Genomic DNA, 15,304 nt, shown 5'->3' with positions numbered 1-15,304 from the left:
ATGTGATGTCGGTCCATTGGAGTATGAAGTTATCAAGGTATCCTCCTCTACATTTTAAACATAACGGTAAATTTCACTCGTGCATGCAGTCAATTTTAGTGTGTTAATTGCATGTTTATTTTCAAAATATGATGAAATCATGAAATGATAGATTAATTAATAGTTGAGAATAACAATTCAAATATCATATGATATTTGAATTGAATCTAAGGGACAGCATTATTCTTGTAAAATTAAAATAATTGTACTTTAAGTATATTCTTATTATTCTAATACCATATGATATTAAACAAAAAATTTACTTGATACGGACATGATCGACATATGTGGGTCGTATCATTTGGGAGTTCAATTTTGTATTATTCAATCTCAAATACGAATTCTCGATCCTGGTTCTTTTAGGGAACTCTGCCACAGAGAGAGAGAGAGAGAGAGAGAGAGAGAGAGAGAGAGAGGCATCCAGTTACTCCAGCATGTTCTGAAACTTGGTGGCTAGCTCATGGAGATCTGCTCTACCGCTTCATTTCATGCATATATTAATTAATACAAATTTGATGGTTTTGCACTTTCACAGTTTCACTTTCAGCCTCTATGAGAAGCCACCACATGGCTCATGCAATGCCTATAAATGTTGGTCTTCTTTATTACAAGAAAATTAGGCAAGCTAGCAAGAGCTTCAAGCCTTCAACTTGTTATCATCTTTTCGTACACAGTACACACGCCACGTATATCAAAAATTTGAAAACCATTGTGATCAAAACCATCAAATTAGCACAAAAAACCGTATATTTTAGTTATGCGTTATGCACATAAGTTACTATTGTGATTTACTTATTTTTCACTTAGTTTTATATTGATCTATTTATTATTCGCTTAGTTCCATATTGGTTCATAAACAGTGTCTCACGTGCGCAATACATGATTACAAATAAACGGTTGTCTGTACTAGTTTGACGGTTTGAATCACAATAAAACATGTTATAAAGTTAGTAGACCAATATGGAACAAAAAAAAAATCATAGACTAATATGAGACTAATAAATGAAGAATAAGTGGACTAATGACACAAATTTCTCATTTGTATTTCATATTTGAATTTCAGATGATATGTTTATATTTCTTTGATTCATATAAAACCTATTTTAAGGTTTATTTATTTTATAATAAATAAAATATTAACATGTGTAATGACACATCATTTGTGATATAAATTTGCAATCTCAAACATTATTGTATATACATATTGATGGAGATAAAATATTGCGCACCATTCAAACGGTTATACAATTTCTCAACCCATTATGACAAGTTAATGATACAAACCTAGCAGTAAATGAGTGTATCATGACAAAATTTTAGTGTTGCTCAAGTAATCGTTGGTTTAAAAAATAGACGCACGATTAGAGATATTATTTTAATATACAGTAAGATATATTATATTGTGAATGTAAATTACATAAACAAAAAATTCACTTGATTAGTGATTTTGAGATGCAACAATATAACATATTTTTAGACTCTCTAGTAAAAGGAGATTTGCACTACATACCTTATACATTATAATATTTTATTATTACTTTTGTAAGTTTGCTTTATTTCCTTTTGGTCCAACACATGGTTAAAAAAGTGCAAACGAGGGTAATCAGTTCCCAAAGGCATTCGGGTTCACCAGCCCAGTTTGGAAATGATTGGGCTTATTCTCAAGGCCTTCTGGGTCTTCCGGCCCAGTACAGATCTGTAGGCCCAACTTAACAATAATCCTTCCCTCCAGATGACGAATAAGTTCGTTAATCCGTTCCACGAGCAAACAGAGGGTCCGAAGCCCAAGAAAGATGAATAAGTTTCTAACCCACGCGCTCTCATAGCAACCCAACCCACGCTCCACTAACACCGCCCAATCGTTCACGTTATCATGCTCTTTTAGTCGAGTTCTCTTTACGCGCTATAATGGCCCTGCTCCATCACCACCTATAATTAAAAAAATAACGAAAATAAAACTGGCACCAGAAAACAAAGACTCTCAAGCTACCCTTTCCTTCCCGCTATCCACAGCGAGAAGCAAAGCAAACCAATCGTTCCCCTTAAAACCCAAACCCTCCAATCACTCCCTCTGCTTCGATTCCATTTCACAAAGAGAGAGTTCGTAATTCGATTCTGTTGCTTAATTAATTGCTCTACGTCGCTGAGAAGAGCGTGGACGTACGCGCTGTCATGGCGGAACCAGTAGTAGACGCACAGTACCTCAAGGAAGTCGAGAAGGCTCGCCGAGACCTTCGCGCTCTCATCGCCAGCAGGAACTGCGCGCCTATCATGCTCCGTTTGGCGTAAGTGCTCATTTTCTCTTTAAATTTTGTTTTTGATTTTCACTTGTCTCTGTTTGGTTTCCGAGAAAACCAGAAAGAAAGGACTTGAGTATAGATATTTAGGTTTTAGTTTCTTCTTTTTTGTACCTAGAATTTTCTGTGTGACCAAACACTGCTTTAGCTATACAGCTTAGACTTTCTGCTTCTGTTTTAAGTTCTTATCCTCTCTAGCTAATCAGAAGTTACATTAATTGTGGCAGGTGGCATGATGCTGGAACATACAACGCGGAAACGAAAACAGGAGGGGCTAATGGCTCGATCAGGAACGAGCACGAGCTAAACCATAGCGCAAATAGTGGTTTAAAAATCGCTATTAATTTTTCTGGTGAGAGTTTTCTCGGAACTTTTTTCTGCAGTCAAGCTTTTAAGTAGTTGATTGATTGTAAGTCTATGCTGATTTTCATGAGCTCACATCCTATAATTCTATTGGATATACTATTTGATGTTTCCTAGAATTAAGTTCAATTTTCAGTTGCTGTACCATTTGATATGACTGAAATTGGTAAGTTGACATCCTTCGATCAATTTTATGGTAGATGCCAAACAATTGTTTTTTTCCTTCCCTAATTTTTGGTGCTTGTTTTTGGATATCAGAGGAAGTGAAAGCCAAATATCCGAAAATCACATATGCTGATCTTTACCAGGTGACTATTGTTTTTGTATCTCTCCCCAAGTTTACCTTTGGCTTGACTTTGTATTGTACATCTTATTTAGCATTGATATAAGCATTTACATAAGGAAAATATTTGTGTAAAATAATACACTGCAAAACTGAGTGGACTCTGTAGATTTTAAGGGCCACTTGAATTATGCTTTTTCAATGTGTGATTTTAGATCTCATGCTTATGGAATTTTTTAAATCTCTTTCAACTGTATAGTTCTACTTCTCTCCAGCTAATTGCGTAGGAATATTGTTCAATTTAGAATGAGAGCTTGTGCTTGAAATTAGGACAATTAAAGTTTGGAGTATTCATCTACCAATATAGGCATAGTCTTCTTTATTTTTGGTTACTATTGAATCGGCCGTCTTTTGTTTGATCCAATAATAAAATTCACATTTAGATTACATTCACTAGTTGGGGGCTTAATTTAATAAACTGTAAATGTTGGATAAGTATTACCTAATTCGATGTAAGAATCAGATTTGAGTAACTCAGAATTTTTTAATTTTATTTTATGATTTTAGCTTGCTGGGGTTGTCGCAGTAGAGGTCACTGGAGGTCCTACTATTGAATTTCTTCCTGGTAGAAAGGTATGTTCATGGCAGTGTTTTTTTTTTTTTTCTTCTCTGGGTGAAGATTCAAGGCAGTTGTTAATAACATATTTATTGTTTAACTTTCTTTCTCTCTGAATCAGGACTCGTTGGAATCTCCTGAAGAAGGACGGCTTCCAGATGCCAAAAAAGGTATACATGCCCCTATTGTCTCAGTAGTTTCACCGGGACTACCCTATGAAATGGCATGTCTTTATGTTTTGGATTTAGTACTGAATTTTCTATATCTCATATTCTTAGGTTGTTATTAGCGTACTAAAGGAAGATGAACTAATCGTTTCTGTTTTTTTGGTTTTGTTGAATGTTTTGTCTTTCATTATATTTTTTGGTCTGGTTTTGTTTTTGATGCTGCAGGTGCACCACATTTGAAGGACATCTTTTATCGCATGGGTCTGTCTGATAAAGACATTGTGGCACTGTCTGGAGCCCACACATTGGTAGCTTTTTACATGGATCCAGCACTGTGTATAATACACTTCAGGCATGTATAGTATACATTAAACTTTTTCCTTCTTTGGTTCTGTAGGGTAGAGCACATCCAGATAGGTCAGGCTTTGAGGGCCCTTGGACAAATGAACCTTTGAAGTTCGACAATTCATACTTTGTGTAAGTAATCAATAATACTTAAAACTATTAATTTTTTAAATTTTCATTTGATAGGAACAAATGTAGTATGTATTGGCAAAACTTATGCTATAACTAAACTGTTTATCAGGGAGCTACTGAAAGGGGAATCAGAGGGGCTGTTGAAACTTCCCACTGACAGGGCTTTATTGGACGATCCCGATTTCCGTCCCTATGTTGAACTTTATGCAAAGGTAATTCATCTTTTTTACTTTAGTACATGAGTAATGTTAGAAGAATTGCATTTTGTTATCACATTAACAGACCACAGCATCATGCGGTTGGCTAATGTGGTTAGAAATGGTCATTGTAGCATTGTTCTTAGTATATTTCAGGGAATTAAGAACTTGGGTGAAATGCTTCTGTAGCGCATAATGTTTTGAGTTTTATTGCCAACCAAAATTAACCTTTCCTTTCTCCTCACATTTACTTTGCAGGACGAGGATGCATTTTTCGCAGACTATGCAGCGTCACACAAGAAACTATCAGAGCTAGGCTTCACTCCACCCTCCTCTAGTCTCAAGGAAGGCGTAAACACCAGTACAATAGTGGCACAAAGTGCTGTGGGAGTTGTTGTTACTGCAGCTGTGGTGATCCTTGGCTATTTATACGAAGTTCATAAGAGAGTCAAGTGAAAATGTTTTCTTTTTAATAATTTCATAGGAAGTCAGTGAAGCATATTCCATTCAGCCAACAAATTAGTACTTATATTTTCAGTGGGACCTGGACTGTAATAAGTTCTATAATTCTTGATTGAGCTTATAAAGGACATGTTTCTAATATTTATGGCCCCATTGCTTGCTTCTTCATAACTTGACAAAGAATTTTGAATGGCACAAAAAAGAAGGTGCAAGAAGCCACCCTTCCCTCTCAAAACAGAGAACCAATGCTTTCCTTGTTCGATTGCAAAACCCTCTTGTCAATCACTTCCTTTATTCTGATTCTTCTTCTAAGTTCTAAACCTTCATATATAAATGAACTGCAACAAAAATCTTGTTCCTTTTGAAGTGCAATTTCGGTAAGCTTACGTGCATACGTGCTCTCATGGCTGCACCGGTACAAAACCTGGAGTACCTCAAGGAAATCCAGAAGGCTCGTCAGGATCTTCGTGCTCTTATCTACAGCAAGAACTGCGCTCCTATTATGCTTCGATTAGCGTAAATAATCATTATTCTGTTTTCCTTATTTTGTTTCTCCCATAATAATTTCCTTTGGTTGCCAGAGAAAACTAGTGAAAAATAAATGACCTTTTGAATTTGATGCGTCGTTATACCCTATCATTTTCTCAGCAACCAAACACGATCATTAGCTTAAAGCTCGTATTTATTTAAATATCTCATCTATACTTTTTATCAAAATGATAATTTGTTTTTCTATGGTTGAGGTCCTCATTAGTCAATCATAAGTTACATAGATAACCATTATTTTGCTAGGTGGCATGATGCTGGAACATACGACGCTAAAACAAAGACTGGAGGGCCTAATGGCTCGATCAGGAATGAGGAAGAGTTAAAACATAGTGCCAACAATGGACTGAAAATTGCGGTTGATTTATGTGGTAAGCTTTTTCGCTTTTTTATTCTTTCTTATTTAAGACTTTCTCTATGTATTTCTGATTGTGTTTTGATTTTCAGAAGAAGTGAAGGCCAAACACCCAAAAATTACATATGCTGACCTCTACCAGGTGTTTACTTTCAGATGCTTCTATTGGTTTAACATGCAATTCATGATGTGATATGCAGCTAATATTAATCAAACACTATAGTTTCACTAACTTTGTTTGTTGGCTTTCCAGCTTGCTGGGGTTGTTGCAGTAGAGGCCACTGGAGGCCCCTCCATCATCTTTGTTCCGGGAAGAAAGGTATGCACATCGGAAAAGTTTCGATCACCTGTCTAAGTTGTTCTTAAAACAAATTTCTACTATACAAAATTACAAATACAAAGACCGTATGACAAACAAATACATTTTTAACCCTTAGTTCATGACGGGTTCACTTTTCCACTACTAGGTATTGTATAGATCCTTCTACAGTTAAAATTTGTTTGCATGTCATATAGTGTCCGTAACGTAGATGATCAGCTCCTTATTATTTACCTTTCTTTATCTCTCTATAAGGATTCAAATCAATCTCCTCCAGAAGGACGCCTTCCAGATGCCAAACTAGGTATGCCATCAACCATGTTCATCTAGTTTTATAGGGTAAAAGGCTGGCCATCTCTGTAAATTCAGCTTGTAGTAAAAAAAGAAAGAAAGATATAACCTCTGTTTATTTGATTTTGGTTAATAGGTGCATCACATTTAAGGGATATTTTCTATCGCATGGGACTGTCTGACAAGGACATTGTGGTGTTGTCTGGAGGCCATACATTGGTAACTTTCCCCATCCAAAGTAAAGTAGACAATGTTCTTCACTGTCCTCAAAACATTCATGGACTTTCTTTACCTTTTCTTTTGATTCTGTAGGGAAGGGCACATCAGGATAGGTCAGGCTTTGATGGTCCCTGGACAAAGGAGCCTACGAAGTTTGATAACTCATACTTTGTGTAAGACATAGTCTTAGAAAAGTTGTTCACTTTTATGTAAAAAAAAATTATATATCAAAGTTGCTTGGTTAGAATAAAACTATAAAAATATAAATTCTGTGATCAGGGAACTATTGAAAGGGGAATCAGACGAACTGTTGAAACTTCCCACAGACAAGGTTTTAGTGGAGGATCCTAAGTTCCGTCACTATGTCAAGCTATATGCAAAGGTAAAGAGGCTAAAGTTTTTCCATGTAAAATAAAACAAGAAAAGGTCTATGATAGAGGGACTAGTTGTTTATGATAGTTGATAATTTCACCATACCACATCTACCAATTAACATGATTCATATATGTATATGCAGGATAAGGATGTCTTCTTTAGTGATTATGCAGCATCACACAAGAAACTATCAGAACTTGGCATTACACCTGCTTCAGGTCAAAAGGTAGTAGTTCTTCTTAGCATTGCTGCTGCCATAATTGTGGCTATGGTGTACGATGAATGTAAAAATTTCATCCAAGACATGAAGTCCCTTGTTTAGAATCGAAACTACTATAATCGAGGTACCTAAACTAGGTCACCTAGCAGCACTGTGAGTCAAGTTCAACCTCTACATGGTTCATATCTGCTGGGCATGTATATATGCATAAAAGTACTAATAAGTGTGTCCATGTAATCTTGACTGCTATTATTTGCTCAACTCACGTATCTATAATTTTCTTCTTTGGCAATGGCAGCAAGGCTCCAGAATTTATTTGTTTTTAAATGTTTTATCCTAATTATATGTAAGAATCAATTTGTAATAAAGAAAATTATTAAAGCATGATGAGATAATGAGGAGTAACCACAGAACTAGAAGAAAAAAGAACTGATTTCAATAAAAGTTGTAGAAAATGAGCCATTTTTATTCTGTTGAAAGATGCGCCCTGTTTACAAGGCTAACAAGTTACATGAATACATAGAATAAGCTTCTGCTGAGTGGAGTAAACCATCATATTACAGCTGCTTCTACTCAGACCTTCAACTGCCAGAAGATAATTAAAGGAGAACAAGTTCATCTCCAGCCTAAAAGAACTATGTAACCTGAAATTAAATTTGTTAAGGTAAACAATTATGAAAGACAACGTAAACTAAATTAGTCAAGCCCTTGGACTTAAAGAGAGTGTAATATCTTGAAATACCTTGAGCCTCTTTTCAATCTTCCTCGGAAAGATCCCGGAACTGTTGCCAGTACCAATTGCCTTCCCAGCTTCATTTGTTGGGTTAATAACCGCAGCAATGATGGCCTCTTCAAAGTCCTTGTTGTCAGGCAACAACTCTGTCAACTTTTCCCCTGTTTCTTCAGGTGTTAGAGACAGCCTTCTTCTGGCCTTGTTTTCTGGCACACCCAATTCCACAAGAGGCTTCGTGATCTCAGTCGTTTCGGTTATTCTCATTGAATTGGCAGCATTCCCAGACCTTGTCCTCTTAAGGGTCTCGGGGCATTGATACCAATTGGGGCTGCTGGCATGAACTTGGAGTAGAAAGGCTGTGCAGCAACATTTAGTGAGTTCCCAAGAGGAGGAATTTTCTTAAGACCTTTCTGCTGAGGAAGTCCCATTTGGGTTGTGATTATGTTTGAATTGGTGTTCTCATCAGCAAACTCATCTTGGTGAGGTTTGACAGAATCAATTGCAGCAAAGCAGCTGCTATGGTGATCCCTACAAGGCTGAGGCTGCCAAATCGATGAAGAGCCAAGGAAGGCATTGAAAAGCAGGCTCTGCTCAACCCGGTCCCCACCCTTATTCATCATCTCAGACTCAAGGTCCTTGAGCATCTGCTGAGCCCTTTCATAGGCCTTGAGATGGGAATCTGTTCTCCTTGGGCCATCTGCAACTGTGGGTTTAAGGCGGCCAAGATTTTCTTTAGCCTCAGAAATTCTTCCTTGTTTCATTAAGCAGATTCCAAGGTTGCACATCTTGTTGTTATCTGGTGCAATTGTAAGTGCACGCCTATAAGCATATTCTGCTTCAATGTAGTTGTTCTGCTGCATCTTCAGCTTCAATTTTTAAAATCTCTTTCAACTGCATAGTTCTACTTCTCTCCAGCTAATTGCGTAGGGATATTGTTCAATCTAGAATGTGAGCTTGTGCTTGAAATTAGGACAATTAAAGTTTGGAGTATTCATCTACCAATATAGGCATAGTCTTCTTTATTTTTGATTACTATTGAATGGGCCGTCTTTTGTTTGGTCCAATAATAAAATTTCATATTTTAGATTACATTCACTAGTTGGGGCCTTAACTTAATAAACTGTAAATATTGGATAAGCTATTACCTAATTCTATGTAAGAATCAGATTTGAGTAATTCATAATTTTTTATATTATTTTATGATTTTAGCTTCCTGGGGTTGTCGCAGTAGAGGTCACTGGAGACCCTACTATTGAATTTTTTCCTGGTAGAAAGGTATGTTCATGGCAGTATTTTTTTTTTTTTTTGGGGTGAAGATTCATGGTAGTTGTTAATAACCCACACATTGGTAGCTTTTAACATGGATCCAGAACTGTGTATAGTATACTTTAAACTTTTTCCTTCTTTAGTTCTGTAGGGTAGAGCACATCCAGAAAGGTCAGGCTTTGAGGGCCCTTGGACAAATGAGCCTTTGAAGTTCGACAATTCATACTTTGTGTAAGTAATCAATATAATACTTAATAGTTTTCCAATTTTCATTTGATAGGAACAAATGCAGTATATTTTGGCAAAAGTTTATGCTATAACTAAACTGTTTATCAGGGAGCTACTGAAAGGGGAATCAGAGGGGCTGTTGAAACTTCCCACTGACTAGGCTTTATTAGACGATCCCGATTTCCGTCCCTAAGTTAAACTTTATGCAAAGGTGATTCATCTTTCTTACTTTAGTACATGTGTAATGTTAGAGGAATTGCATTTTTTTTATCACATAAACAGACCACGACATCTTGCGGTTGGCTAATGTGGTTAGAAAATTTGATCCTTCTAGCATTGTTCTTAGTCTGTGGAGCATAATGTTATGCGTATTTTTGACAACCAAAATAAACTTTCATTACTTCCCCACAGTTTACTTTGCAGGACGAGGATGCATTTTTCGCAGACTGTCACACAAGAGAAACTATCAGAGCTAGGCTTCACTCCACCCTCCTCTAGTCTCAAGGAAGCTGTAAAGACCAGTACAATAGTGGCACAAAGTGCTGTGGGAGTTGCTGTTGCTGCAGCTGTGGTGATCCTCGGTTACTTATACGAAGTTCATAAGAGAGTCGAGTGAAAATGTTTTCTTTTTAATAATTTCATATGAAGTACCTATATGAAATTACTAAATTAGTCAAGTGAAACATATTCCATTCAGCCAACAAATTAGTACTTATATTTTCAGTGGACCTTGACTTTGCTGTAATAAGTTCTATAATTCTTGATTGAGCTTATGAAGGACATGTTTCTGATATTTATGGCCCCATTGTTTGCTTTTTCATAACTTGACAAAGAATTTTGAATCGCACAAGAAAGAAGGTGAAAGAAGGTGCAAGAAGCCACCCTTCCCTCTCAAAACGGAGAAGCAATGCTTTTCTTGTTCGCTTGCAAAACCCTCTTGTCAATCACTTCCTTTATTCTGATTCTTCTTCTAAGTTCTAAACCTTCATATATAAATGAACTGCAACAAAATCTTGCTCGTTTTGAAGTGCAATTTCTGTAAGTTTACATGCATATATACCTGCTCTCATGGCTGCACCGGTAGAAAACCCATACCTCAAGGAAATCAAGAAGGCTCGTCGGGATCTCATGGCTACACCTGTAGTAAACCCGTACCTCAAGGAAATAGAGAAGGCTCGTCGGGATCTTCGTGCTCTTATCTACAGAAAGAACTGCGCTCCTATTATGCTTCGTTTAGCGTAAATAATCATTCTTCAGTTTTCCTTCTTTTGTTTCTCCCATAAAAATTTCCTTTGGTTGCCCGAGAAAACTAGTGAAAAAGAAATGACCTTTGAATTTGATGCGTCATTATATCCTATCATTTTCTCAGCAACCAAACACGATCATTAGCTTAAAGCTGATATTTATTTAAATATCTAATCTATACTTTTTATCGAAATGGTAATTAGTTTTTCTATAGTTGAGGTCCTCATTAGTCAATCATAAGTTACATATATAACATTATTTTCATAGGTGGCATGATGCTGGAACATACGACGCTAAAACAAAGACTGGAGGGCCTAATGGCTCAATCAGGAATGAGGAAGAGTTAAAACATAGTGCCAATAATGGACTGAAAATTGCGGTTGATTTATGTGGTAAGCTTTTTCGCTTTTTATTCTTTCTTATTTAAGACTTTCTCTATGTATTTCTGAATATTGTGTTTTGATTCTCAGAAGAAGTGAAGGCCAAACACCCAAAAATTACATATGCTGACCTCTACCAGGTGTTTGCTTTCAAATGCTTCTATTGGTTTAACTTGCAATTCATAATTTGATATGCAGCTAATATTAATCAAACACAATAGTTTCACAAACTTTGTTTGTTGGCTTTCCAGCTTGCTGGGGTTGTTGCTGTAGAGGTGACTGGAGGCCCCTCCATCAACTTTGTTCCGGGAAGAAAGGTATGCACATTGGAAAAGTTTTGATCATCACCTGTCTAATTTGTTGTTCTTAAAGCAAATTTCTACTATACAAATACAAAGACCGAATGACAAAGAAATACATTTTTAACCCTTAGAGATCTTGACAGGTTCACTTTTCCACTACTAGGTAGTGTATAGGTCATTCTACCGTTAGATTTGTTTGTATGTCATATAGTGTCCGTAACATAGATTAGCTCCTTATTATTTACCTTTCTTTATGTCTCTGTCAGGACTCAAATCAATCTCCTCCAGAAGGGCGCCTTCCAGATGCCAAACTAGGTATGCCATCAACCATGTTCATCTAGTTTTATAGGGTAAAAGGGTTGCATTTCTGTAAATTCAGCTTCCAGAAAAAAAGAGAAAAGAAGATATATCCTCTGTTTATTTGATTTTGGTTAATAGGTGCATCACATTTAAGGGATATTTTCTATCGCATGGGACTGTCTGACAGGGACATTGTGGTGTTGTCTGGAGGCCATACATTGGTAACTTTCCCCATCCAAAGTAAAGTATACAATGTTCTTAACTGTACTCAAAACATTCATGGACTTCTTTACATTTTCTTTTGATTCTGTAGGGGAGGGCACATCAGGATAGGTCAGGCTTTGATGGTCCCTGGACAAAGGAGCCTGCGAAGTTTGATAACTCATACTTTGTGTAAGACAGTCATAGTTTGATAACTCACTTTATGTAAAAAAGAAAAATATATCAAAGTTGCTTTGGTTAGAATAAACCTATACAAATATAAATTATGTGATCAGGGAACTATTGAAAGGGGAATCAGAGGGACTGTTGAAACTTCCCACAGACAAGGTTTTAGTGGAGGATCCTGGGTTCTGTCACTATGTCAAGCTATATGCAAAGGTAAAGAGGCTAAAGTTTTTCCATGTAAAATAAAATAAGAAGAGGTCTATGATAGAGGGACTAGTTGTTTATGATAGTTGATAATTTTACCATACCACATCTACCAATTAACATGATTCATATATATATATAGGATAAGGATGTATTCTTCAGTGATTATGCAGCATCGCACAAGAAACTATCAGAACTTGGCTTTACTACACCTGCTTTAGGTCCAAAGGTAGTAGTTGCTCTTAGTATTGCTGCTGCCATATTTGTGGGTTTTATGTACGATAAAAGGATAAATTTCATCCAAGACATGAAGTCCCTCGTTTAGAAACTACTATAATCGGGGTCCCTAAACTAGGTCACCTAGCAGCACTGTGAGTCAAGTTCAACCTCTAGCTACATGGTTCATATCTGCTGGGCATGTATATATGCATAAAAGTTCTTGACTGGTATTATTTGCTCAACTCACCTATGTATAATTTTCTTCTTTGGCAATGGCAGCAAGGCTCCAGAATTTATTTGTTTTTAGATGTTTTATCCTAATTATATGTTAGAATCAATTTGTAATAAAGAAAATTATTAAAGCATGATTAGATAATGAGGAGTAACCACAGAACCAGAAGAAAAAAGAACTGATTTCCATAAGAGTTGTAGAAAATGAGCCATTTTTATTCTGTTGAAAGATGCGCCCTGTTTACAAGGCTTACAAGGTAACATGAATACATAGAATAAACTTCTGCTGAGTGGAGTAAACCATCATACTACAGCTTCTACTCAGAACTTCAACTACATACTCCTTTCTCTCTACCAGAAGATAATTAAAGGAGAACAAGTTCATCTCCAGCCTAAAAGAACTATGTAACCTGAAATTAAATTTGTTAAGGTAAACAATTATGAAAGACAACGTAAACTAAATTAGTCAAGCCCTTGGACTTGCCCTTGGACTTAAAGAGAGTGTAATATCTTGAAAAACCTTGAGCCTCTTTTCAATCTTCCTCGGAAAGATCCCGGAACTGTTGCCAGTACCAATTGCCTTCCCAGCTTCATTTGTTGGGTTAATAACCGCAGCAATGATGGCCTCTTCAAAGTCCTTGTTGTCAGGCAACAACTCTGTCAACTTGTCACCTGTTTCTTCAGGTGTTAGAGACAGCCTTCTTCTGGCCTTGTTCTCTGGCACACCCAATTCCCCAAGAGGCTTCGTGATCTCAGTCGTTTCGGTTACTCTCATTGAATTGGCAGCATTCCCAGACCTTGTCCTCTTAAGGGTCTCGGGGCATTGATTACCGATTGGGGCTGCTGGCATGAACTTGGAGTAGAAAGGCTGTGCAGCAACATTTAGTGAGTTCCCAAGAGGAGGAATTTGCTTAAGACCTTTCTGCTGATGAAGTCCCATCTGGGTTGTGATTATGTTTGAATTGGTGTTCTCATCAGCAAACTCATCTTGGTGAGCTTTGACAGAATCAATTGCAGGCAAGCTGCTGCTATGGTGGTCCCTGCAAGGCTGAGGCTGCCAAATCGATGAAGAGCCAAGGAAGGCATCAAAAAGCCGGCTCTGCTCAACCCGGTCCCCACCCTTATTCATCATCTCAGACTCAAGGTCCTTGAGCATCTGCTGTGCCCTTTCATAGGCCTTGAGATGGGAATCTGTTCCCCTTGGGCCATCTGCAACTGCGGGTTTAACGCGGCGAAGATTTTCTTTAGCCTCAGAAATTCTTCCTTGTTTCATTAAGCAGATTCCAAGGTTGCACATCTTGTTGTTATCTGGTGCAATTGTAAGTGCACGCCTATAAGCATCTTCAGCTTCAATGTAGTTGTTCTGCTGCATTAAAGCCCACCCCAAATTCCCCTGAAACACACATAGAATTACTGAATTAGCCTCACTGTTGTAACCCAGTAATCCAGTATACATTTCTGAAATAATTTTGAAGTGAACTAATATAAATTTTTTGTTTTTGCATTCTAATCTTACCAATAATCTAGTGGCTTCTTGTTCTACAGAGACCTGAAACTTCTTCCCCTGAGATCGGGCGGTCTTGGTGCGCTTTCCATTGAAAGCCATCCCTTGCTGAATCAAGTACAACTTGTGTCTCAAAAGTGCTATTTGGTCATCCAATCTCCCACATCTCTGTACAAAATTTCACCCCAAATTATCAGTAACACTGTTGTTGTTAGTTCTATACATACACTAGTACTAGTGAATTTTGGAGGGTTATCAAAAAGTACCTTGTAGAGATCTAAAAGAATGTTGTCGAGAGACTCTTGGGCTTGATCCGAACACCGATGTCTCAGGGACTTGATGGCTTCAATGGCTTCTTCAGCCCGATTCTGTTGCTTCATCACTATAGCCATGTCTTTCAAAGCACTATCCACTCTATCCCCAGAATTGATGGCTGCCCAAAACAGTGGGATCGCCTTCTCTGGATCCTTATCCACCAGCTATACAATTGAAAAACAAAAAAAACAAAAACACCCATCAGTCAGAACATGATCCAAAACAAGATAAGCATTTTCTCCAGTTTTCAAAACCAAATTTTAAAAAGGACCCAGAAGCCTACCTGAACATTCTTGGCTCTAACATAAGGAGAATCACCCACTGGGACTTTGTGGGTCACATGGAATGACTCGGAACGAGTCCTCGAAACTCCGAGAGGCTTGGCCGGGGACGAAGGAGCAGATTTGGTGGGTCTAAAACCAGGCGGAGCATTCCACATATCTTGCAACATCTTTGAATCTGATTGATATAATCTTATATAAGTGTTGTGTAAGATGAAGAAGATCTATAGAAGGCTTGGACGAAACTGAGAGCCTCTGAAGAAATGGGGGATGGAGTGAGAGAGCTTGGAGAAGGAGGGAGAGGGAGACACAGAGAATGAAGGAAGGGTGTGATTGTTTTGTGGGGGTAATAAGAGAAATTATAGAGTTTTGAATTTTTTGACCGTTGGGGTTACCGTTTTGCAAAGTAGCCGTTGGGAGTGTTCTCTATTCTAAAATGTAGCGGAAATGAAATATGCATATCTGCAGTTCTGCACCGCACCG

General features: G+C 37.4%; 4 protein-coding genes and 1 pseudogene across 6 annotated transcripts; 3 read left to right on the top strand and 2 right to left on the bottom strand.

The window, feature by feature from the left end:
• Nucleotides 1-2,039: 2,039 nt before the first annotated feature.
• Nucleotides 2,040-5,042, top strand: LOC147284833 (L-ascorbate peroxidase 3-like). The gene is made up of 9 exons (XM_086243844.1): nt 2,040-2,324; nt 2,564-2,688; nt 2,958-3,007; nt 3,550-3,615; nt 3,720-3,768; nt 3,991-4,073; nt 4,163-4,242; nt 4,352-4,454; nt 4,698-5,042. Exons 1-9 carry the CDS (start codon nt 2,212-2,214, stop codon nt 4,893-4,895), a joined length of 867 nt encoding a protein of 288 aa, XP_086099970.1. The 5' UTR covers nt 2,040-2,211; the 3' UTR covers nt 4,896-5,042.
• Nucleotides 5,043-5,165: 123 nt separating this feature from the next.
• On the top strand, nt 5,166-10,217 carry LOC147284831 (L-ascorbate peroxidase 3-like). Of its 3 annotated transcripts, XM_086243846.1 has the most exons (11): nt 5,166-5,417; nt 5,694-5,818; nt 5,895-5,944; nt 6,056-6,121; nt 6,377-6,425; nt 6,549-6,631; nt 6,725-6,804; nt 6,911-7,013; nt 7,149-7,238; nt 8,905-8,907; nt 9,971-10,217. In XM_086243846.1, exons 1-11 carry the CDS (start codon nt 5,305-5,307, stop codon nt 10,067-10,069), a joined length of 861 nt encoding a protein of 286 aa, XP_086099972.1. In that variant the 5' UTR covers nt 5,166-5,304; the 3' UTR covers nt 10,070-10,217. The 3 variants fall into 3 exon arrangements, with proteins under 3 accessions (XP_086099972.1, XP_086099973.1, XP_086099971.1); XM_086243847.1 differs by lacking the exon at nt 8,905-8,907 and having other exon boundaries at nt 7,149-7,206; nt 9,930-10,217; XM_086243845.1 differs by lacking the exons at nt 8,905-8,907; nt 9,971-10,217 and having other exon boundaries at nt 7,149-7,512.
• LOC147284832 (protein POLLENLESS 3-LIKE 2 pseudogene) lies at nt 7,740-8,819 on the bottom strand (annotated as a pseudogene).
• A 307-nt stretch (nt 10,218-10,524) lies between the features above and the next one.
• On the top strand, nt 10,525-12,787 carry LOC147284830 (L-ascorbate peroxidase 3-like). The gene is made up of 9 exons (XM_086243848.1): nt 10,525-10,691; nt 10,966-11,090; nt 11,169-11,218; nt 11,330-11,395; nt 11,647-11,695; nt 11,819-11,901; nt 11,994-12,073; nt 12,178-12,280; nt 12,414-12,787. Exons 1-9 carry the CDS (start codon nt 10,582-10,584, stop codon nt 12,594-12,596), a joined length of 849 nt encoding a protein of 282 aa, XP_086099974.1. The 5' UTR covers nt 10,525-10,581; the 3' UTR covers nt 12,597-12,787.
• Nucleotides 12,788-12,939: 152 nt separating this feature from the next.
• Nucleotides 12,940-15,097, bottom strand: LOC147284829 (Tetratricopeptide repeat (TPR)-like superfamily protein). The gene is made up of 4 exons (XM_086243842.1): nt 14,824-15,097; nt 14,492-14,704; nt 14,238-14,393; nt 12,940-14,114 (listed from the first exon to the last, which is right to left on the bottom strand). Exons 1-4 carry the CDS (start codon nt 14,989-14,991, stop codon nt 13,188-13,190), a joined length of 1,464 nt encoding a protein of 487 aa, XP_086099968.1. The 5' UTR covers nt 14,992-15,097; the 3' UTR covers nt 12,940-13,187.
• Between the last annotated feature and the right edge of the window lie 207 nt (nt 15,098-15,304).

Source organism: Dryas octopetala, chromosome 5, assembly GCF_963921425.1.
Source record: "Dryas octopetala chromosome 5, drDryOcto1.1, whole genome shotgun sequence".
Taxonomy (NCBI): domain Eukaryota; kingdom Viridiplantae; phylum Streptophyta; class Magnoliopsida; order Rosales; family Rosaceae; genus Dryas; species Dryas octopetala.
The sequence above is the reverse complement of the archived record's forward strand: the minus strand, read 5'-3'. Positions and strand labels throughout refer to the sequence as shown.

What these genes read in the sequence shown, in the direction of transcription:
- LOC147284833 (XM_086243844.1), top strand. Translation starts at nt 2,212, where the DNA reads ATGGCGGAACCAGTAGTAGACGCACAGTACCTCAAGGAAGTCGAGAAG. An exon ending in TGTCTGGAGCCCACACATTG is followed by an intron (nt 4,074 to 4,162) that starts GTAGCTTTTTAC and finishes TTGGTTCTGTAG; the next exon opens with GGTAGAGCACATCCAGATAG. An exon ending in ATGTTGAACTTTATGCAAAG is followed by an intron (nt 4,455 to 4,697) that starts GTAATTCATCTT and finishes TTTACTTTGCAG; the next exon opens with GACGAGGATGCATTTTTCGC.
- LOC147284829 (XM_086243842.1), bottom strand. Translation starts at nt 14,991, where the DNA reads ATGTTGCAAGATATGTGGAATGCTCCGCCTGGTTTTAGACCCACCAAA. An exon ending in TTAGAGCCAAGAATGTTCAG is followed by an intron (nt 14,705 to 14,823) that starts GTAGGCTTCTGG and finishes TCAATTGTATAG; the next exon opens with CTGGTGGATAAGGATCCAGA. An exon ending in TTCTTTTAGATCTCTACAAG is followed by an intron (nt 14,394 to 14,491) that starts GTACTTTTTGAT and finishes AATTTTGTACAG; the next exon opens with AGATGTGGGAGATTGGATGA.
- LOC147284830 (XM_086243848.1), top strand. Translation starts at nt 10,582, where the DNA reads ATGGCTACACCTGTAGTAAACCCGTACCTCAAGGAAATAGAGAAGGCT. An exon ending in CATATGCTGACCTCTACCAG is followed by an intron (nt 11,219 to 11,329) that starts GTGTTTGCTTTC and finishes TTGGCTTTCCAG; the next exon opens with CTTGCTGGGGTTGTTGCTGT. An exon ending in ATGTCAAGCTATATGCAAAG is followed by an intron (nt 12,281 to 12,413) that starts GTAAAGAGGCTA and finishes ATATATATATAG; the next exon opens with GATAAGGATGTATTCTTCAG.
- LOC147284831 (XM_086243847.1), top strand. Translation starts at nt 5,305, where the DNA reads ATGGCTGCACCGGTACAAAACCTGGAGTACCTCAAGGAAATCCAGAAG. An exon ending in AATTGCGGTTGATTTATGTG is followed by an intron (nt 5,819 to 5,894) that starts GTAAGCTTTTTC and finishes TTTGATTTTCAG; the next exon opens with AAGAAGTGAAGGCCAAACAC. An exon ending in ATGTCAAGCTATATGCAAAG is followed by an intron (nt 7,014 to 7,148) that starts GTAAAGAGGCTA and finishes ATGTATATGCAG; the next exon opens with GATAAGGATGTCTTCTTTAG.